This window comes from Episyrphus balteatus, chromosome 2, assembly GCF_945859705.1.
Source record: "Episyrphus balteatus chromosome 2, idEpiBalt1.1, whole genome shotgun sequence".
Classification (NCBI taxonomy): Eukaryota; Metazoa; Arthropoda; class Insecta; order Diptera; family Syrphidae; genus Episyrphus; species Episyrphus balteatus.
In genome coordinates, this window is record NC_079135.1 from 39,212,324 (window position 1) to 39,236,185 (window position 23,862).

Below are 23,862 nucleotides of genomic sequence, written 5' to 3' on the forward strand. Positions count from 1 at the left end.
AGGAGAGTTATAAAAGCAATTGAAAAATTTCTTTTTCAAAAGTTGGTTAAACTGATAAAAAGTGATACCAAAACTCTTTTTTAAAATGTACTTGATTCTTAACAGAACTTGTAAAAAAATGGAGTAGTTTTCAAAAACATTTTTTGTGACCATTTGAAAAAAAAAAACAAAGTTCAACTGACGGCGAGTTGTACAAACGTTGGTAGTTCAACTTTGGTTGAGCAATTTAACTTACTGATTTCGTTGGACTAGCTGTGGTTCAACTTTGGTTCAAGTATAAATTTGGCTATTTTTACATATATGAACCTTGAACCAGTGCTAAATCTCAGCTTTACCACTGATTTCAGAAAATGAAAGTTCTTAAACCACGAATCAAATATAAGCCCTATTCCATATTGGAGGTGGTAGTCTACTAATAGTAGATACAATGTGTAATCTAGTACTGCCATCTACTCATGCTCTTCTTCCCAAGTAGATACGATTTGTATTGAATTCATTGAAAGTGCGTTTCATTGAAAATCGCTAGTAAACTACTAGTGTACTTTGCCACCCCCCAAAAGGAACAGGGCTATTAGTAAACTACCACCTCCAAATTAACAGGGCTGACATGAATTCAATTGCAATCTACTTGTGCAAAAAGAACTCTTGTAGTAAATGTACTAGAAAATCAATTTATGAGCCGTCTGCCATCTCCAAAAGAACGCGGAAATTGAAAATCATTAATAAAGTACTCATGATAATTTCAAAAAATCCAAATACACGCGAATTCAAACGAATTTGTTCATTAAAAAATAGTATTATTTTTTTGTAACAGAAATAATTTAATAATCTACATTCTAGTACAATTTGTCTCCATCAGTTTAGCCAACATTCACAAATAAAGAAAAAACCAACTGACATTTTGCTCCATTTTTTTCGAAAACATCACAAAATCGAATCAGACAGATTTCGAAAGCCAAGCGTGTTGGTTGGCGTCGCGCGGCTCCAATTTTTTTCAATTCACAGTAGTGATTAATTTATTTTCTCCTTTTGGGTGTGTGTTATTTTTTTTTGTTGGTACTCCATACAAAAAAAAGTGAAGAATTCTTGTTTTTCTTATTAGTTTTTTCCACTTTAATTTTATACCCCCGAATGATCTCTTTTTAATTAAAAAAAAACTAATTAAAATTCAGTGAAAACTAAAGAATAAATATTATCTTTACCAAATGCTCAAGTAAAAAAATAAAATAAAAAAAAATTAAGAGTGAAAATGTTTCGTGCGATGAGTGTACTTGTGCTTATAACACTTCTTGTCACCCTTCGGAATGTTGTTAATGCAGGTAAATTAACTTCTTTAAAAAATAAAGATAAAAATCAATTTTAAATTAGATATTAAGTTAGTAAATATGTTGCACAATTTTATGAAAACATTACAAATATGAAATGAATTTCTGATGTCTGCTTGTGCAGTTCCAGGTCATAGAAACAATACAAAATTTTGTGTGGAGTTTGGGCGTGTACGGCTTGTTTGGATCGCTAGAATCAAGAAGTGGGGGAACACTACGGTAACGATCGATGTAACATCACAATGAGCCATGGGGGAATCGTCTCGTATTTTCGTATTTTTTATTATTTATATTTTTCTAGGCTCGGTATGAGAATGAGTGTCTCGTTGATGTGTACAAGTGGATCTTGACTTCTCTTGTTGCTCTTGGTTTTGGGTTGACTTTAAACTAGCGTGTTGTGATGTTAAATAGTTGATGATTCATTTATTCTAAGACAATTTATGTTATCATCAATTTATTATTAAACAGATGTTTAGTTGAATCTCTCGTTTAGTTTATTGTTTTCTTTAAGGCGGTAGTTTCATAGTAAAATTTTATTAAGCGGCTTTTTTTTGTCTATGAACAAGATGGAAGCATAAGGATTTTACTCATTTACTGCCGGTTTACAAATTCAAAAGGGGGAGGGAATGTCGCCAACATCTCGGCAAAGTGGAATCTACTGAGCATGCGATTATCCTTGTCAAGGGGATGATGTTTTTTTTGGCTGGCACTCAAGTTGAGTTTGGGTCCATGTGAATAAGGAACACGTGATGCACTGTTTTTTTTTTTGTAGGATTTCCTCATTCCTTTTTTTATTGCTTTGGAATGAGAAAAAAGTAATGCGTATTTTTTTCTTTTCTAATTATCGATTATTAACTTGGGAGAAGTAGGTATGATGCATTTTGATGAAATTGGAGAACATAGGTTATTCTGGTATAAAATAAAGAACTATGTCCTTCTAATGGTGGGGACATAACAAAACTTTAAAGAATTATTGAATTGACTGTTGAGTTTTGCATAAAATGGAAGCTTTATCCACGCTTAAATCTTTTAAGAAGATTCCTTTTTGCATATGCTTCGGTAATTGTCAAAGAAGACATTTAAAGATTTAGGTACTCAAAAAACTTTAGTAGAAAACTCAATTTTCTATTTAAAATAAAAATAATTTAAAGTGATTATACCTTCTTCTCTATTTGTTCAAAGACAAATCTAAAGACTGTTGAATATCGACCAAACGACTTTGGAGCAAAAAATATTTTTAAAAAGGCATAAGTTTTTGCTTTCAATATGGAAAGTTGAAAGCTTTTTTCTGATGAAAAAATCGCTGAGGTATTTATGTATAACTTCATCACCTGGATAAAATAAATGAAGTTCAAAAATTTGTTGCCATGGACATTTTATTCCAAAGAATACTTTTAAATAAAGAAACATCATTTAGGGTAAAATTCATAGTGTCATGAAAGTAAAAATGTTCCAAAAGCAACATTTTCAAGCATTTACTTCAGCATTTTCTTATTATAATTTTATATTATATTAAATTAAATTATTATATTTAATATAATATAAAATATCTGGAGTGGTCAAACGCAAAAGCAAATATTTTATTGAACCAATTTTACATACTCAAGTCAAAATTTAGTTATTTAGCCTTTTTAAGTTTTTGAAATCTCAGAGAGATTTTTTTTCTGACTGCCACTGAAAGCGCACGAGCCTCATCCACCTAGCAAAACTCAATACCATGCAGTCCTTCTGGACACGTTTCCTCTATCTAAAAAGGTGTCGATTTTTATTCTGAATTCTGAAAATTCTCTTCGTTCTACTTAATGGCTGTGTTCCTTTGGGCTCAGCAAGCTACTTTTTAATACTTCTGAATCAATCGAAAGACTTTTTTTCTATAGAAGAAATGGAGTTGAATACAACCAGAAGTACTTAGCAGTAGATACTTAAGGCCAAAGGAACACAGCTAATGTTAAACTAACTTGGTTCTAGAGACCAACACGGAACTTATTGGTCAACTTCCAAAATGCATAACTCAGCTTTGGCCTAATGAGTACATTCTTCATTCAACTTACTATTATGTAACATTATGTGTAACACGAAATTGCCATTCTGCATTATTATTATATTTTAATAATAGTTTACTACTATCCACTCCTGATGATCTTTGTTTGTCCACAAAAACTTAGCTTGTCCACTAAGTCCATGTAGAAAAGTTCGCGAAACAATTTTTTGTTTTACGAATGCTACAGTCTCTGTTTGTTAGATCTTCAAATAAAACAGGTATTTCATGTATCTGGCACCATACAAATTCATATATTGTATATAAGGGTGCCAGATGACCGACCCATCGATGGACATGTTGCAAAAACACTAAAAAACGGTAAAATTTTACTTAATACCTATAAAACACTTATAACCATTTACTAAATCAAACTAAATTAAAAAAATACGCTTGTCACTTTTGTAATAGTCGAAATGTACAATAAAATAATAGCTTTCGTTTGTCAATTAATTGTTCTTGATCTACACAAAAAATCCAACCCTCCATTGAAAAAAATCTTCAAACAACGAATTTCCCGTGATGTCACCCACAAAAAAACAATTTTTAATAACAACTTTACCTAAGTATACACGATTGGAAGATCTTCCAATATTGGATCTTCCAAATTTTCATCAATTTTCTAACAACCATGTAAACATCCAATTTTATCAAAAGTGACAGAAATAAAATTGGCATCCAATTTCCAATTTTCTATCAAAAAATTTGCCGACTTCTTGTAATTGTATGAACTTTTCTAAACACACAATTTTTCTTATTTCCAAATAATTGGACGATTTTTGACTAATTAATTGGTCATTGGATAATGTTCTTAACTAAAATTTTGTCCAATTTTCAATTGGATAATAATTTTTTAAACGTTACTGAGAGCAAATTTAAAAAGGAATTTTGTTTCTTTTTATAATTTATTGAAAACGACAAAACATTTTCGCATCCAGTTTTCTGTGTTTGACTAAAAACCAATGAGAAAATTGAAAACTACGTATGTAAATAAATATTCATTTTCCTACATAAAATTTTTGTAAAATTTGTTCGAATTTTGTTTTTAATTTTTTTTGAATTTCAAAATTCAAAATAAATTCCTTAATTTTAAGTGTAATTCTTAATAATTTTTTTTCAAGCTAAGCGGAGGGGAAAAGACCCCCCTCCAACAAGATTTTTTTTTACTGTATCAACCCATCTTCTAAAAAAAGTCAAGAAAATTTGCCTTCCAATGAGTGTACCAATTTTTTGCTCTCTTAAGTCTTACAACCATGTAAACAGACAATTTTCAATTGGATGACAAAAATTGGTGGCAGATTTCAGTTTCAAAATTTAATTCTAGAGAAGCCTCCAAAATAAGGGATCGTTCTTTCCACGACCCAATTGAAATCATTATAACTAACATTCACTAAGTTCGGTTGTCAAGGCCAGGTCTAATTCAATATTAGGGTTTCGTTTTCTGTTTTGTTCTTAGACTTTCAACAAGTTTTTTTGTTTTGTATTTTTAACTAATTTTCCTTTATAAATCGCGTGTAAAAGGTATAAGAAATCTAGGATCAACTGAAAACCAAACCAACACGCAGCGTTTATAATGAAACCGAATAACATTAAAACAAATCAATTCTCCCTGTAAAAATAACTACTGAACATGCTTTATTGATATTATTACATTTCATGTTATACAAAACAATTTGTATATAAAATGTTACTAAAATAAAAAAAATATACCTGTAAAACTGATGTCGATAGAATTTTATTTTATTTCCTAGAAAAGTTCAATAACAAAAGTATGCATCATCAATTATTGAAAACAAACCAACATCAAATATCAATAATATAGCATTCCATTTAAGAGCAAAAGTGAAAATGATTCATCACTAAGCACTAATCAGTTATAGATACAACTCTCAATAAACTCACGTGCATCACGTAATTGGCTTAAGCAGTTTGATAATTGTCAAACTCCTCTAACAATACTTCTCTACTAAAAATCCAAGGCAATCAACTTAATGAGTACAAATAGGTTTTAATTTTATGTTGCAACAGAAGGTGGCTCCTTGAAAACACAATAAACCTAATTAGTAACCTTTAATTACCGAAATCCTTCCACATTCCTGTCTACACAAAAACACAACTAAAGATTTTCCTTTCAGATAATAGTAATTCCCTGTGTTCTATTGATTGAGCTGTATGTAGGTGCCATTGAAGCGAACGAAATTTAATGACCCACATTAGAATTTTGCTTTATGTTTTTGTTGTTGCACTTACTGCGAAGACTGTATGTCTTCACAATCGTATAAAGGAATTCGCATTTATGGTTTTGTATTTCTTAGACTTTTTTCTTCCGTGAATTTTAATATTGCGCGTAATGCGATGACTATTAATTGCATAGTTGGACTGGGCAAGAATGCAATATTCAAAGCGCATAAAAAACGATTTTAAATACTCTTCAAACAAAGTATTAAATTAAAAATGTAGTGTTTTTTTTTCTAAATTTATGACTTTGTTTCAAGTTTCATAATACGATGAGTGTTTTTGCAGCTTTTAAGTTAATTGTTTTACTTTGCGGATCCACACGCAGTTAATTGTATTGAAACATATTAAGGCTAATTTCATACTGGGCTATCGAGGGTTGTACAGTGACGGCCTCCGCAATGACATGCGTTTAGGATAATTCAATTAGACATTTAAGACATTTAAGTCAATTAACTGGGTGGGGTGGGTATTAAGAACGATGTTTTGACTTATAGCCTTAAGAAAACGATTCTATTTATTTTTCAGTTGAACTTAGGGAAAATATGTAGGTGTTTTTTTAGAAGGTAATGAACTTTGTGTTTTACTTATTTAAAGACTTTTTGTAATTCTTGTCATTAGACAGTAAACAGATGTAACAAGTATTTGATTAATGTGAACTGATTTAAAAAGTGAAGGACAATCACAGTACATTAAAGTAAGATTACAGGATTCTTGGAACTCTTTATTTTTTTTCTACATTCGATCGTATTCATCCCAGCACACGCATAGTCCACAAAATCAAGAACAAAACTCAGTGTTACTTCGCCATCACTAGTGGAAACGAAACTGATTTGTTTTCGAACACCTTAGAAAACAACGAATGCAGGATAAAGATTTTTGAGAGAATTCGTATTTTAAGTATCTAGTTTTCAAAAAAACAAAAATATCAAAATTAAGGACAATGGGCAGGTTCAGAAACGTTAGGGACTAAATATTGAGGTAAATTTCGCGTCTCTGATTGCTTAACTGTCAAAAAAATCCTTCCAATTCAGGCGATTTTATTGGAAAATTGAATGGAAAGTTAGGTAAGAAAAATCACCATATTTCGATTTACTCGTCTATTAAACTTATCGTTCAGAAAATGACGTTGACTAAATATTTGAAGGGTCCAGGAGAAAAACAGCACAACTCCATTCCAACTCATTCCGGGGAAAACACAATTCAAAATTTCGTTCTTCATACGACTAAGTAGATACTGAAGGCACACCATTTACTTATTTTTTTTTAGCTAGGCTTAAATGTGTTTTCTAAAAGTAAGGATGCTATCAGATAGTGCTCAGTAAATACTACAATACCTCATCATTAGTCTATTTTTGTCTAATAGTGGACATGTGCCGTTTTATCTCTGGATCCTTCATTTAGTCCTTAACGTTTCCTGAAAGTGCCCAATGTTAATAGGTAACTGAGTGGGTGTTAACTTCACTTCCAAGCGGGTGATATTTAATGCATGAAGCTCGACACTCTTCTATGAGAACAAAATGAACACAGCGAAATCCCAAAACTAGTAGTAGTAATAGAAAATCCCTTCATTGGCAAGTTTTGGCCCATTATGAATGATGAAGAGACGGGAAATATAATGAGTTGAACGTTGGCCGTGTCGTCAATATAGTCATTCAAGACAACAACATTCCGTCCCTAGTTGTCATCTTTCAATCAAAAATTCATAATTCGAAGAACAACATTAGCGCTGGTTAACGAAGCAGTCATTCGTACCATAAACATTGTCTAACAATACATGCAGTTTGGATTTCAAAAATTAATTCCACCTTTCAATCGTTTGACTGTTTTTATTCTTACTCTTATTGTTCTCGATGGAGCTCTAAAGAAATAGATTATGTTAGACTGAAATGCGTTTTGCACTAAAATTTGACCTCGAATGAACTTTCGGAACAGTGTGTTTCTAGTTAAATCGGAGAGGATTTTTACGGGATTGTTTACATGACAGTTTTGTTTTTATAAGAATTCTAAAAGATTTTTCCTGGGAACTCTTATTCAAAAAGCTCTCTTAACAAAGGTTCTCCAAGTGCATTATGAAAAGGTTCTTCGCTAGGTTGTGTGCAATCCCACATACGGGCGAGTTTACTTCAGCCTTTAAAAACGCATCAAATATTAGTCGAGTAAAACGTGAGGCAAAAGACGAAAGTGTTTTATTGGAGAACTTTTGTTACTGCTTTTTAAAAAATTGATACAAAATATCACTCGACCCGATATTTTTAATAGCTACGTAGTTTTTTTTTTTTTGTAGCATTTCTTTGTTTTTTTTTTGTAATGTCAAGATCCCATTAAAGAAGTTCACAACAATGCATCTATGTATGTATATGTGTACGTGCGCCTTAAATTGTTCAGACCTTACAATTTTTCTTCCGGTGCATATATAGCTAATTCTGTCGTTTTCCCCTCCGGTAAAAAAGTACTTTATGTCAATCATCATTGTCGTACAAATAGCTTGCAATTTCTTTTCTGCCTTCGTGTGCATATGTATGGTAGATCCAACAAACATCCAGCGAGCTTTAATCCTAGACAATGAATACAAATGCATACTCCTCAAAGTATTAAGTACATGGCCTACTGTGGTGGTGTTGCTAGTGATGGTGGTAGTACAAATTTATATCATTAAAGTGTGAACTTTCCTGTACAGCCAGAAAAAAAAAGAAATTGTTATCGTTCTCATTTATTGTTTTTGCATTCCATTCTGCTGTTTGGGTACAAAAAGCCAAGAGGACTCAATTCATCCAACACCACCCTAGAGTCAATGGGATCCCAGAGGACTATGGCTGGTTCCTCAACCTTTCTGTTTTTTTTTTGTCTTTACTTTCTTTTTTGTCGTAGAGTTGCAACCACTCGTAGTCAGTCAGCTAGACAGTGAGATATTTAAATATGTAATTCTTTTCATAAGTCAGCCGTATAGTTTGTTTAATGTGAACGATTGCTTCCTGTAGTACAGGCATTGTACTGCGAGAAAATGATTTCATAAAAATGCATTGCAAATACAACGCTGATTGTTGTTCGCATTAACATAATAAAAATAATTCTATGCCTCATAAGATTAAGGACAAAGGAGCCATATGCCAAATCGATGTTGATTCCTTTTCATAATTTCTGCTTAAATTAAACTAATTTCTTGACTTTACTTTCAATCATTTTGAAAAGAGGGACTACAAAGAATTTTTGCATAGAAATTAGAGGGACACAAAATAAGGAGCGGTCATATTGACGTGATATGCCACCATTAACGTGTGACAAAGAACATAAGGATTGTTTGTGTTTGCTAGCAAAGAGCACAACAAAAAAAAGTAAGAAAACAATTTAATGGTGAAAAATCGATAAAAAGAAAAATGAGTTTATTCACTTTGCCGGCTGGTGCATGTTGATTTCGATCACTACGTTTGTGATTGATTGAATAATAAAGGAGCCAGATGTTTGCTAGCAATCAATTAGAAATAAAAATAATTTTATGATTCTTATGTTTACGTTTTTGTTAAACATTTTGTCTGAACAAATGAAAATGGTTTTGTTTATATCGTTTTTGGTAAAAATAATTACCAGTTTTATATTTTTTTAACATTGCGGGTTGTATGGTTGACTATAACGATTGAGGTCTGAGCTCAATACAGGTAGTTTATAGAGAAAATATAGAGTTTTTTTTGTTCTTTTTACAATTTAAAGTCTTTAAATAGGACGTTTTATTTGCTCTTCTATACTCTATAGGGTTTTAATCAAAACCAGCATTACGAATGAGAAGTCCGAAAAAGTGGGTACCTATTAGAAATCCGTCTGTCCGTCTGTTTGTCCAGATTTCCGAAGCCTAAACCGGTAAACGGATTTTCTTCAAATTGGTTACAGATGATTTTTATGGAAATCTTAAAGTCGGTTTTAATTGTTTTTTGTATATCTCGCTTAGAAAGTGTACATCCCATATAATTTTTTTTTCATTGCACAAAAAATTTGTTTTCCATGTCGACTCTTCCCGTATATCAATCAAATTTCTTTAAAATTTATACAAATTTATTATCTACAAGTTAACTACTATAAAAGTACTGCAAGAGCATGTACGATCCATTTCTCAACTACCAATTACGAAAGAAAAATAGCATCTTTTAAAAATATCCTTAAAATTATTTTCATTTACCTGACCCTAATTCTAACCTAAATTAAAAATTAAAGAAAAAAAAAAAGAAAAACAATTTTTTATAGGTTTTTATAGGTCCCAATTTTTTATTAAAATTGAATTTATATCAAAATATATGAACCCATTTACATCATTTCCCGCATTACTTTGGTGTACATTAATATTTATTTGTATCGAAAATTATGTGTTTATGAGGTTCGCATGTCGAGCTTTTTGAAAAAATTATCCTGGACTAATAAAAGCTATATGATCGTAGCTTTGACCTCATTCTACATGCATTATGAATTATATCCACTACTTTTTGCCAAACATTCTGGGATTTAAATTTGTGTCAAAGGTGTTTTTTTCTAGAAAAATATAACTACTTATACTTACAGTATCACGCAATAAAACCATTCGTCCAACTTTGTAAATAATTCTTTTTTTTTTCTTAAAAAAAAAATAAATAAATAAAAACCTATGGGTTGCTACTTGGGTATATTAACTTACCCCCTGGTGTTTTATTTTGTAGACACCATTATTTGCAAAAATAAAAATAAACTTGAAAACCCACATGCAGAATTAGACTACAAGAGCTTAGACAGCTTCGTGTCTTGCCCCTTTTTGCCTGCAGTTCAAATTCAAAGAAAGTAGATAAGTTTTCAAAAAACCAATACGAGTGAAGCGGTTTATATGGAATAAAGACAATAAACTATTAGGTTCTCCTGTGGGAACACGACACATTCGTACAACCATCTTATTGAGGTAATATTCTTTGTGACGACGTTTACTTTTTTTAGTATTTTTTTATTTTAACCACATAATAATGCACCCTTGCATTCAATATAGTCACATGGCGTATATGTATTGGGAATGAAATGAAAGAACCCAATGCGAATTCTTCTTTTTTTTTATATTTACTTTGTTTAGTTTTCCCAATGAGTGCACTTCTATAGCAAATCTTAGGAACTGCTAGAAATATGTAAGTTCCTAAGCTCATTAAATCTTATGGAGTTTTTTTTTGTTGTTTAACAATCTTGGCTTAGATATAGCACAGAACAACAAAGAACGAAAAATGAAGTAAAAGGTTGTCGGTAGGGTACCTATTGTGTCGTGCGGTACGGTTTTTGGAACCCTTTATCTTAAGAAGTACGAAGAAAAATAATAATTCGACCGTTATTGTGTAGTTCCACATAAATACTTACATGGTTTCCACTTGCTCCCAGCGACCCAAATTTATTCATTTGGTTGTTATTGTTGTTTGCTGTCCTGATTCTTTCTCTTTTGTTAATTTAATCATTGGACTAAAAAAAAAAGTTTTGCACATGAGCAAATTGTGTTTTTAATTGCTTGGTAAATTATATATATTTTTTTCTTTAATTTCAGATGCGTATAATGACTATTTCTCGGATTATGAATGTAATGCGCCGTTGCTTGAAAAAGCAGTTTTAACAGCTACCTCATCACTTCAAGATCGAGGTCCCAACAAAGCCAGATTAAACGGTAAGTTTGAATGAGAGTTTTGTTTTATTGTTTTTGTTTTTTTATGTCAATTTTGTTTGGTTTTGTGTGCTTGATTGTTTGAAATTAGAATGTTGAGAATAAAAAACTTGGCTTGTTTGAATGATTTTACGTAAAATTCGGCTGTGTTTGAACTTTATAATTTGTCTACCCTTTTTATAGTGTTGTGTGTGTTTGAGAATTATTATTATTTTGTTTTATTCTAAAATCAAAATATAATAGACGGTAAAGCGATTTTAAAAAGTAAATTTTTTTTTAATTCAAAGGTTTATTCTTGATCAGCGCAGCGGTTCCCAATTTTGTTGGAACGTTGTGTAGGTCAAAAATTACTCCCGCAGAACTTCTTTGCGCGTTTTTTTTGTAGTAATTGAGAATGCAATAATACGAATCCTGATTTACACAGGCATCTTTGTTGTTGCAAACGGCGGAAAAATTATTGTTATTATTATCTTCATAAATTTTACTAAAATTTTTGAATTACCCTTCAACATACACCAGAATTCTTATAGAGTTCTTCGTAAATTTGCCTTAATCGAAGGATCTGATTCCAAATCAATTTGAAACTTAAATTGGATATCAAAAGAGCTGCGTTTCTAACTCGGAAGAGTAGAGGCAGGGGGTTTGCGCGGTTTCTCAAATTTTGAGTGATATTCTTCAGGAAAATAGTAGGGGAAACTATCAATCAAAATTAGCAGGTGAATATAACTAATTAAGAGTTAGTTGTACAAACAATTTAAACATGGTTCAACAATTTTTATCTTACAAAATCAAAAGTAAGTTTCGGTCTAGTTTCGGCGCAAGGTTCAAATTACCAAACTGAACTGCTGCTTATACGATAAAATCGGTGAGTTTAACTACGTTTCTAGAACTCTCTTAAAATTTCGTCAGGAATGTCCAAATCTATTTCCTATTAACTTTCATTGGGTTTCGACCAGTATATTTAATATTCTTTAGGGATCTTTCTGCTTGAAAATCCAACTATCTTTCTTCAGTTTTTCCCATATAGCCTTTACGTACAACGCCCTCAACCCTACGTACAACTGTTTAGTTGTTAAATAGTAGATTATAAGATTTCCTATCATGAAGATCCTTTTTTAGAATTACGCGCTTTTGAAAATGATGAACGCCCTAAACATGACGCAAACTGAGATTTTTACTAAGAATCATCCCCTTTTAATTCCAAATTACTGGTCGGCAAATAAAGTGTCTCAGCGTAATTAGTTTTGCAATCTATCAAAGCAATACCAACAACAATATTTAACATGTTAGCGATCGAAATTGAGAAGCTGCTAGGGGTCCAAAACTCTCTCTTGGTAGATACTTTGAAGAAATATTTATTTTTAAGTTTTTTTCCAAGAAACAAACTGATACCTTACCACAAGAAGATAAATTCTCTGAAAATAAATTGTTGATGGTTACAATTCATAGTACTCGCGCATCAAGACTTATCAATCACTGTTGAGCCCAATTTCGGATGCACTGTTCAGTTTAGAGTTTTTATTTAGCTTCACTATACGGATGTGGAATGCTCTGTTTTTCTCTCACTGCAATATTCATTAATATTAGTTATAGTCCTTTAAGTCCGCGTTTATTTTGTTCTTGTAAAATTTTCTTAAAATTTTGGAGTTATCTAAGGACTGTGTGGTCGTTAAAAAGTATGAAATTGCTTTTAATATAAAAATTTACATACTTCTAGTGTTGACTGTTTTGCAAAATGAGAACAAATAAATTTAAAAACATAATAGGTCTGTTCCAGACTTTTTGTGCACTAAATTAGGAAGTATGTCAAATTAATGAGAGTTGGGAGAGAATTCTCTCAGTGGGAAATAAAGCCTGCCAAAAAGTCTGGAACAAGTTGAACACCACAATTTCATATTTTATGCTTAATTCGATATACATTAACACTTTTTTAATGCAAAAAACACGTAAACGCGATTCAATTTAAAAATCACTACAATTTGATTTGTTTTCATCTTTATTTATTTGCTTGACATACGTCAACTTTTCATTTGACAGAACTCATATTTCTGCCGGAAGAAATTCTTTGGGCTAAATTTGTCAGGGTGGGGAAATTTTTTACTCTCTCGTGACTCTGACCAAAAATAACCAAATATTACTAAATTCGGCAGTTGTAAACTGAGTGTGGAACGGACCTAATAAAAAGAATTTATAAAGACATGTACATAGTTGGACAGGGCAAGGATATGAGTGTCACTTGAATTCAAAATTCTTCAAGAGCCCTTGACACGTAACCTTTTGTTGAATCGATTTTTATATTCATACAAAAATGAGGGTAGAGGGTGACAAGAGTTCTTTAAAACATCTTGAACTACATATTTCAAATGTGTTACAAATCAAAAGTGCAGTGCCAGACAAAGCAACAAGCGTATTTATTTTGTTTTTCTTTCTTATTAAAAATAAAACATTTCAACGTTGTTATTTATTGTTGTAATCTATTTTTGTTTAAAACACACACATCAATCAAATTTTGAGTATTATGGAGAAAAAAAAAATATTTATATTTCTTTACACTTAATGTCATTGTTCTCACATTAAGCGTAAATTATTATTAACATTTGGAAAGTGCCTTTTGCCATTTCTCATTGAAAAAGAAAAAAAAATATATTCAATGTACATTGCACTCAGCCAGCATATTTATATATTTCGCACCTCTATCCAATGCCATAAATACTCATCATCAGTATCCATATTGTACGGTTAAACTGTGTACACACTTAAATCTTTTTATACATATCAGATAAGTTGTTTGTTAAATAAAATAAAATTTGGAATAAATCAATGGGGTATTGGAATTTTAAATAGAAATTAATTGGAATTCTAGTTCAATAAAATTTGTAAAATAAAAAAAAAAAATATAATTAAATTAGATCATACATAATGCGCAATATTTTCAAGATGTTTAATAAATGTTATTGAAAATGTATTTAAAGTAAAATTAAATTGATTGCATTTGTTTTTAAATCATATTTATCATCACTGCATACCAGTCTAGAATTTGAAAATAATTTTTAATTTTTTGCTGAAACAATACTTAAGAAGCTCGAAATAATATCCAATTGGATTTCCGTTTTTGTCGTCACAAATTTTTAAAAATTCAAATACTTAAGCTACTTAAAATGTTATTTACTGCAAACTAGATTTTCCGGAATATGCCAAAAAGTTAAAAACCTTCATAGCCGTTTTAGTTTAAAAGGGCCATTTTTTTATAAGCAATTTTTCAAAACTGGTGCATTTCTGTAAAAAGAATTTTAATACAAAATTGTACTTATTTAGCCAGCAACATGTGCTTTGAAATTCTTGAGCTTACTATTCTGCCCGTATAAACAAAGAGTAGACATTTTTGGAGATTTGCTATGTCGCCGCTATTTCCTGAAAAAAAAAACCTTTTGATAACACTGGTTGCAACGTACTCTGAAATCACAATAAAAAAGGATATGTTTTTGAGATATAATTTTTCAAAGTTGTTTGTTGTTATTTTTCTAAACATATGTATGTACTTAGTATTCGGGGCTTATCTTGAGTAATAAATGACCAATCTGAACAGAAGAACCAATACCTGAAAGCTGTATAAAAATGCAAGAAACACTAGAATAGTTTTTCTGGGTCACCTCAGAGGTTTAAGTCGAATGAATCAAAGCATTATTAAAAAATCGATTTTTTTGACAAAAGAATACTTGTTCAGAAAAATTCAAAACCTTTTGAATTCTCGCAGTTTTATATTTTGTATATTAAGTCCAATACTTGGCAAAGATAACAATATACTTTTCCTAAAAATGAATGGGTAGGTTATAAAGAGATGAACATTTTTGTAACGATACAAAATTTCGACACTTTTTGTTACTTTTCGAGTTTTTGTCTATAACTCGAAAAGCAAGCTAAATTTGAAAAGTTTTAACAAGTAACTTTATGTAGAAAATAAATTTTTCTATGGACATACTTCTTCTTAAAGAGTAAAAATCGTAAAAGTATTAAGAAAATCTATGAAAAAAGGGAAACAAAAAGTTTGATGTCTTTATTATTTTTATGGTCTTCCAAATTTTACTGTTTTTTTTGTCTTTTTGAACAATTTTTCTTTTAAAAATCTTCGCGATTAGTAGTACTTTTGTTATACAATTTCTTAAAAAAGAAGTTATTTTGATGTACAATGTTGAATTTCTGCTATTTATTTAAATCCGTATTTTCTATTAAAATAACAAATAAGTATAAACCCACAAAACAAAATGAGATGTCACGTGTCGGAAAACTTTTTGCAACGGATGTGACACGTGCAAAACAATGAAAGACAAGAGATTCTTAAGGTTAATTAAAAAAATTGTTGGTCTCAAGAAAAAATTTCATCAAACTAGGTACCAATTTTGAAGAAAATTACTTTAGTAGTTAAAATTGAAGCTCTATGTATGGGGATAAAGACGAATTTGGGACCCACTTTTTCCCCCATTTCCTACTATCGATCGTGATGGTATGTCGTTGAATTCTACTTCGAAAAAGATTCTAAGCAAATTTATCTTCAAAGTAACAGTTCGAAATTGTTGTTTTTCCTGAAAAGAAGAAACTAAAACGACAAGATGTGACAAAAGCTCACAATTTTCACACTTGACTCACTTGTAATCCGCCATTCCATTTGTATTATGTCGTTTTTCTCAACTCGTAATCCACCTCCATTTGTATTAAACTCCCTTTTGCATCTTACACATGGTTGACCACACTGTTTAAAATCTACTACAATTTCACAAAAAATTCGAATTGGCACCACCAACATTTCTCTTGTCACCCAAATGACAGCCTCAAGTGAAATGTCATTCGCTGTAAATAAACTGGGTGGTAGACAGAAAAAGAAAATAGAAAATATATTTCTTTAAAAAACTTTTTAATTGAATTTTCTTTAAAAAAGTTAAAATGAGTGCAAAGCACTTATGTTTTCGTTGGGCAGTAGACTTAAGAAGCTTTACACCTTCACTTACACAACTTACATCAGCATGTTTGTTAGTTCAACCTGAAGAAAAAACACGACTTATAAAATTCCATTTTATTGATGATTTTCTTTCGTCACTCGTCGGCCGTTTGTTAATGAGGAAATTCGTCAGCGAAACCACAAACATTAAACACAATGATATTATATTCGACCGTGATGTTCGAGGGAAACCCTATCTCAAGAATTCCAAACCAGATTCACCTCAAATTAGTTTCAACGTTTCTCATCATGGTAGTATGGTTGTTTTAGCTGGTGTGGTTGTGAATGTTCATCAACAGACTACTGATGATGATTCACAACAACAAAATACACCATCATTGACAACAGCAACAACAACAGACTTTGGAGTTGGCATTGATGTCATGAAAATAGAATACACTGGCGGCAAGACACTCTCTGAATTCTTTCGTATAATGACGAGGAACTTCTCGGCTAGCGAATGGCGCTACATTAACCGCACCCATCATACGACCGAGCAGGCTAAATTGAAAGCATTCATACGAAACTGGTGTCTGAAGGAGAGCTTTGTAAAGAACATTGGTGTTGGCATATCGATTGACTTGCAAAAGATAAGTTTTGCCATACAATCGGACGACCTGGACACAGATAACATTGTCACAAGTACTAAATTGAGTATTGATGATGTTCCGGCTACAATGTGGCTTTTTGAGGAGCATATGTTAGATAAGGAACATTGTGTAGCAATTGCTTTTAGAAATTGCATTCCTAGCGAAGAGGGCGAGTTTAAATTTTTCAATTTCGATGAGTTACTTGTGGGTGGTGTGGACAAAGGTGCGCCTGCGATGGAAGAATGTAAAGAATATTGTCGCAATGTTCTGAAGAAGGAACGAAAGCAAATTAGGTCATAGCAATAAATTTTCTCTTGTAATTTAATTGAAAAAAAAAAAAAAAAAAAAATAGAATTATTTTCTGTAATAAAATATCTTTTTTTAAACTCAACATGTCTTTGTAAAGATTATTCGCTACATGGCATGTCTGTGTTGATAGTTTGTGAATTAATTTACTCGGAAAATGAATGGCATTTCCAGGATTGGTATTTATTTATTTCACTTGTCTGTGTTGTCTGTTATAGGGGAATGGGATTTGTAAGTTCTAGTTTTTGAATCGGATAACGGTTGAGTTAATGGGAGTTTTATTGCTATCATTACAATCGTATGTGTGTGTCGGTTGATCCAAATTACTTTTACAAATCCTTACTGTCTGCCTATAAGTCTAGTCTTGTTTAAGTATGTCTACATTTAAATTCGAGGAAAAGAAATAAAAATCAATTTTGGGGGTAAATTTTATTATTTTTCTTTTTTTTTCGTACCAGCTGGTTCCTAGTACCGATTTGGAATAATTCAATGCATGTTTGGAAGGAATATATAAATATTAATGATTATCAATTGAGCTGATAAGTTATTTTTTGGTGGTAAATTTTTTGGTAAAGGGGATTTTAGTAACAAATTTCAAAACTTTTCGCAAACTTTGCAGGAATTTTTTTTTCCATAATAAGTTAGGGTTTCTAGCTTAAATGGTATTTTGTTCTGTTGTAGAAAGTACTCATAAACCAACAATTTTGATTCAGATTTGATAGTTTTCGACCGATAGCAAATACGTTAATGGCTGGACACCAGTTAAAGCTTATTTTTTATGTGTTGTAGTTTTCAAATGTATACTTTTTGCATACTTACTTCCAAGTTCCAAACTGTTAGAGGATAGGTGAATGTGCTATGTCCCCTCTCAGAAAGTCGTCTCAAATTTTACTCAGAAAGTCGTTGCAGATTAATTTCGACCTGATCTGTCTTTCAGATACTAAGACTTTTCCTCGGTTTTTTGTACCTTTGCGGTTGCCGTTTAACAGACTGAATGTGCATTTGCTCTATGTTTAATTTGTGGCCTCTTCAAGCAAGCATCATCCAGCATCTTCTGAAGGCGTGTGCCTTTGGCAGGCAAAACATGTCATGGTGCGATGCACCGAGACTATTAACAATACTAACCCTCTATAAGCAGGTATGAAATCGATAAAAAGAGGTCTATAACGATCTTGAAATTTAGGGTCTGTATTTTTCGCAGTTCGAATTCCATCGTCAATCGCTGACGGCAAATGATTGTCTTATTAGACCATCAGTAAACAGCTTGAGATGTTCATAAAAGGCAATGTGCAAAAGACTGAAGTCTCGTCGGTTGACAGATAGGACCTGATAGTGTTACTATACTATTTTTTGGTTTTTTTTTTACGCCAAAAATCCTGTTACGAGCCTTTTTAAAATGACTTTTTATTTAGGTTAATTTATCTTAAAAAAAAATCTAAATCAACCATTCACAATTAATTGACAAATACTATTTTGTATTAATAATAACCACCAGCAATCTGTTGGTCTAACTAGTACACCAATCTTCAAAGCGTGCCAACTATTCGTGTCATGCTATATGAAGTGGAACAAATGCATCCACTCGTCCTTTTTCTGGACAATTTTAAGTACAAGCAAACGAACAATAATACAAAATGTTTCCCTATTTTAGAATCCGCCCCCGTCTATTTGTATTGTCATCAAGAAAATTACCGTAGACGGCCTTCAACAATTGAAAGAAAATCCATTAATATTTCACCCCATTCCATAAAACAACAATAAGCTATGTATAACAAGCATGCACTTTGAATTGCAACAATTTTCATTTATTGCCACTCTTTCATTCACAAAATAGGTTACCCATGCCCACCGACACACATTTTTTTTTGTATTTTACATGTTGCCGACCTAAGGTTTTTATTTTTAAATCGTTTTCGATCTGATTGATGGCAATTCTACCCTTGTTCACCAAACAAAAAAAAATACCTTTCCCCTCAGAAGAAAACAACCAAACAAAGACGTTATCGTCAGGGAGGGGTGTCAGAATTAAAAGGCCGCTCTAGGGTAAAGTAACGAACCCTCAAGCCAAAAATGATCTTAAGTGTTTAGGTTCGTTTGGCTATGAGGGATTATATCTGAAAAGGGTGAGGGCATTTGTGTTCAGGCAGAACACCGAAAGCGATCGCATTGCAAAATTAAATTTAGGCCACCAGGCAGGAGGTTGTCGAAGCGCAAATACAATTTTAATAATGAAACTCGATCAGACAGAAAATTTTTTTTGTTTACTTTTTATATTTGGTTTGATATTTATTTCCTATATGGTTAGAGCCCTTGAAAAACACATCCGAAGAGGTTTTTTACGATTATATTCCATAGTATTACATTAGACGGTATATGAATGCGGTGTTTGAATTAAATTTTGATTCGCATGATCGCCGGCAGGTGTGACATTGATAAACATTACTAGCTTTTGATTAAGAATGACTGGTAAACTCACCCTTTGGTTTTTAAAAAAACACAAAATTGTTTTTATTACACGGGTCGCCAGGAAATATGGTTCCGCTTCATTAGGATTTGAAGAAATTCTTCCAAAAATATTTTGTTTCGCGGTTGATTGAATAGCGAACATTTTTATAATAATAAATTCGAAATTAGGTATTGTGAATTTATATAAATTTGTATGGAATATAGAACGTGCTTCTTTCAGATTTCCAGAAATAATTTTTATTTATCGCTTCATTTGAAATTAAATTGTTCAAGTGTGTTGAATCTTGGAGCGAATCCAAAATGTTGTCAATTTCATGTTTTTGACTGCGGTATGATCTATAAAGTATAGATTTATGGAAGTAGTATGCTAAGTGTGTTGCTACTTAAATTAATTTTAATTGAAAGAAACAATGTGGCATACATTAGGATTTTCAACAATTATACGAAAATATATACATACATATTTCGCAAATTATATTTTCATAATCATAATAAACTGAAAAGGTTGAATGACTCAGAAAATCTTCATCCAAAGATAAGTACAGTTGAACATTTGGTCAATTTGTTTTTATGTGAGTTTACGAAAAACTATTTTTTAAATTTAGTTTTAACAGCTATCTAGAGCTGTTAGCTGAAACGAAACTTAAGGATTTAAGTTGTGACAGTTTATGCAGACGAAAAAGTAGGGAATAAGATTTTTAAGTTTGGTTTCAACAAATGGGTCTAAGACGACTTTCATTTTAAACTTTCACGTGAATCATATACATAGCTGAATAGCTATTAAAGGTATGAAACCGTAAACCGCTGTCAACATAATTTCGTACTGAGGCTGTCTTCCTTGAATTTCTTATTTTAATTTATGCTGAGTAATTTTCATACCTGCATATATTGTAAAAAAGGAGCACTTAGCTCAACACAAATGTTTTATGATTGTGGAAATCAAATCTAGGTCGATTTCATTATTTAGGATGCCTTTTTCGCATTACTGATTTCTACTAAAGCATTCTAGGAGCTTGTTTAGTGCTGGGGTGAATTATATTTGATTTAATGGGTGTCCCAAGAATAACAGTCTATTATAAGTCGTTAAGTAAGCCTTGTTTTGGCTAGTGTAAATGAGCAGTAGAAAAAGTGGACCACAAGCAAAGTTCGAAGTTTCCCAGCATCCGTTAAAATATAACGAAGAGATTTTGTTTGAGTATTTGGCAGTGAACAGTCAACACGACCTCATGCAAAGGGCTGTTTGAGTTTTCTGTTCTAGCAACGCGAAGTGTGTTATTTTTTTAAATTTTTTTCTAGAGGGATTCCTTGTGTCCCTACGATTGAACTTTGCTGTTCTGGAAAAACCTTTGATATTTGCTATCGATTCACAATAATTTTACCAACTTTATTTCTTAAGGGGTAATAACACCTTGTAAACCATGAAATCGAGCGTCATTTTCATCAGCGTATAAAACAAAGAAGAAATATTATTTACTTTTGGTGTTTGTTTAGTTTAATTAAGTATATTTTTAGGTAACAGAATAGGCTTATGTTAAATTTTTTAATGATGTGAAATTTTTTAAATGGCTGTGTAGTTAAGGATGACAGTAAAATCCTGTGCTCCCATCGGGCGACCAACTAACTCCTACAGTTTTTAACCGATTGGGCTGAAATTTTGTGTGGAGCTTAAAAATACTATTCTCTAGTAAAGTACGTAGGAAATATTAAAATTTAACGATTTTATGGTCTTTTTTTCAACGAATTTTGTTTTTGGAATGAAATAATTTTTTTAAACTAATGCCATTTCTTTAAAAATTAATATTTCAACGTACTTTACTAGAGAATAGTATTTTTAAGCTCCACACAAAATTTCAGCCCAATCGGTTAAAAACTGTAGGAGTTAGTTGGTCGCCCGATGGGAGCACAGGATTTTACTGTCATCCTGAACTACACCGCCATTTAAAAAATTTCACATCATTAAAAAATTTAACATAAGCCTATTCTGTTACCTAATAATATACTTAATTAAACTAAACAAACACCAAAAGTAAATAATATTTCTTCTTTGTTTTATACGCTGATGAAAATGACGCTCGATTTCATGGTTTACAAGGTGTTATTACCCCTTAATTGTGTGGTAAATTGTTTGTAGGCTGTAAAACAGTTCTTAAACGTCGAACATTACCGGTTTCAACATTGGAAAAAGTGTTCAATTAGTTAAACTTAATGAAGTTGATAGGAGATCTATTGCACAGACTGTTGATTAGTTTTTAACAAGTGAAAATTTAATCTAGTTGGTTAGTTGGTTGGTTAAAGGTGTGACAGTTTGCTGAAGTATTTTAATGTCAGTTTTTTTAAGATGTCGGCAAGTTCGAAGTAAAAAACCTGAAAGCCAACTTGCATAGGAAGCTTGATAGCCACATTTCCTGAACCTTCGAAGTAAGGTTAGAAAAATACACCATCAAAGCCTTAAAAGAGAATTTCCTGAAAAAAAATTCGGCGTCAACATTATACTACTTTTACATTCAAGCTCGATCATCATGTTTTTTTGGATTTCTCAAAATCTATTGGTTTTTTTTTTGTCTGACCTCCATTTTTATGATTTAAATTGGATTTAAAAAAACATTTATTCGATCCTCTCCCTTTCAAAATGAAATTTTGAGCGCAAGTTTAAACTTAACAAGTATTTCAACAAATTCCTTTACAATATCTGTCGACTCTTTGTTTATTGAAGTTTACAACAGTGAGTCATCATTTCATATAAACAAGTTAATTTTTTATAAATTAAAACTAATTCTTTAATCGCTTTGTCGCCTGTAAAAGTGTGGATCCTATTTTGTATGTTTTTGTATTTCTATTTGATAAATTAATTTACTTTTTATTATTATTTATGATTTTATTTATTATTATTTTTCAATCATTGCACCTCGTTTAAAAAAAAAACATATATTTTGTACCAAAAATATAATTTAAAATAAAAAAAACCAAAACAATGCAAAAATAAAAAGCTGGAACATCATGGTCTGCCCGCCATTCTGACTTTGACCAGAAACTTATCATAGATCTTGGTAACATTATGAACGTGACACACATTGCCATCCAAGGTCGGCCACATAGTAATGAATATGTTACCGAATATTCCATAAGCTATGGCATAACAGATTTGGAATTTGCAGACTACAAGGAGCCAGGAGGCAACATAAAGGTAAGCGACACGTTCGTTCGATTCTCCCTATTAATGGGCTTACATGTGGCGCAATTGTCTATCAAAATACAAAATCAATACAAACAAAGTAAAAAATATTAACACACACTCAAAGTCTGCTCTGTCATTATAATGTTATTGTCATGGCAGCATCGTATCATCAGCTGTTCCGTTTATTGTTTAGATGATTTAATAGCTCTCTTTGTCTCATGGTGTAATGTTAACAGGAAAATGGTGCGCATGGGATTGTGTGTCTCTTATCATCCTTAACCTAATCATCACTTATGTCCCCATGTCTTCATTGTCTTTTCCTGATATTCATCTCCTTTTCAAAAATTAAATCTTCATCCCTCCTCATCCTTAATTGATATTTTCTGTTATTTTTGTAAATGGCATGTGGCATTGTGGGATTATTAAATTAAGTTCATAAAAATGGTTGCACGCATATTTTATACATCTTATTGTTTGTTTTGTAATTTAAATTTTATTTCATGTATTTTTATGGTGTTGGCTGCTGATTGTTTGCTATAATGAATGAATGGTTTTTAGTCAGTAAATATTAGAAATACAATATCAAAACAAAATAATATAAATGATTGATTGGTGATTTAGGTTTTGAGAAAATCATATTCGAATTTTCAAAAAAATTAAAGTCCTGGAGTAAATACTTGTGTAACTTTAGAATTCATTGTAACTTTTACCCAAAAAGCACAGAATCTTGTGTAAATAGGGCAATGCAATTTTTGGTCTGCATAATGTTTTAAAAAGTTAACAGAAAGTGCCTTTCTGCACCGGATAGCAAAATTTTAGAACTGCGTTGGAGTTTTTAAAATATAATAAATCATTATTTGAATTTTTGCTGTTCTTCTTGCCTCAATCATTGGAGGAGAACTTTTTGTTTCATTTTTTAAAGCGAATTTAAATTTCTTTCGAGAAAAACTTGCAATAGCTTTACAAAATCACTATAATTCTGTTAATTTACAAACATTCCTTCAAATGTTTGTACTCAAAGAGTTCTTATGCAAAAAAATCCGTCGAAATTTGTGTAAGCAAACTTGTTGCCGGAAGACCTTTA

General features: G+C 31.5%; 2 protein-coding genes across 4 annotated transcripts in view; both read left to right on the forward strand.

Moving 5' to 3' along the window:
- Positions 1 to 931: 931 nt before the first annotated feature.
- Positions 932 to 23,862, forward strand: part of LOC129908259 (neurexin-4) — a 31,823-nt gene continuing 8,892 nt past the window's right edge. The window contains exons 1-3 of one of the 3 annotated variants that reach the window (XM_055984635.1): positions 933 to 1,319; positions 11,135 to 11,251; positions 22,591 to 22,787. In XM_055984635.1, the coding sequence (XP_055840610.1) occupies positions 1,250 to 1,319; positions 11,135 to 11,251; positions 22,591 to 22,787 (384 nt within the window). In that variant the 5' untranslated portion in view covers positions 933 to 1,249. Of the gene's footprint in view, positions 1,320 to 11,134; positions 11,252 to 22,590; positions 22,788 to 23,862 lie in introns of those variants that run through there. The other 2 variants (XM_055984636.1, XM_055984637.1) reach the window with 2 other exon arrangements.
- Positions 15,361 to 21,306, forward strand: LOC129908260 (L-aminoadipate-semialdehyde dehydrogenase-phosphopantetheinyl transferase). The gene has a single exon (XM_055984639.1). It carries the CDS (start codon positions 16,187 to 16,189, stop codon positions 17,129 to 17,131), a length of 945 nt encoding a protein of 314 aa, XP_055840614.1. The 5' UTR covers positions 15,361 to 16,186; the 3' UTR covers positions 17,132 to 21,306.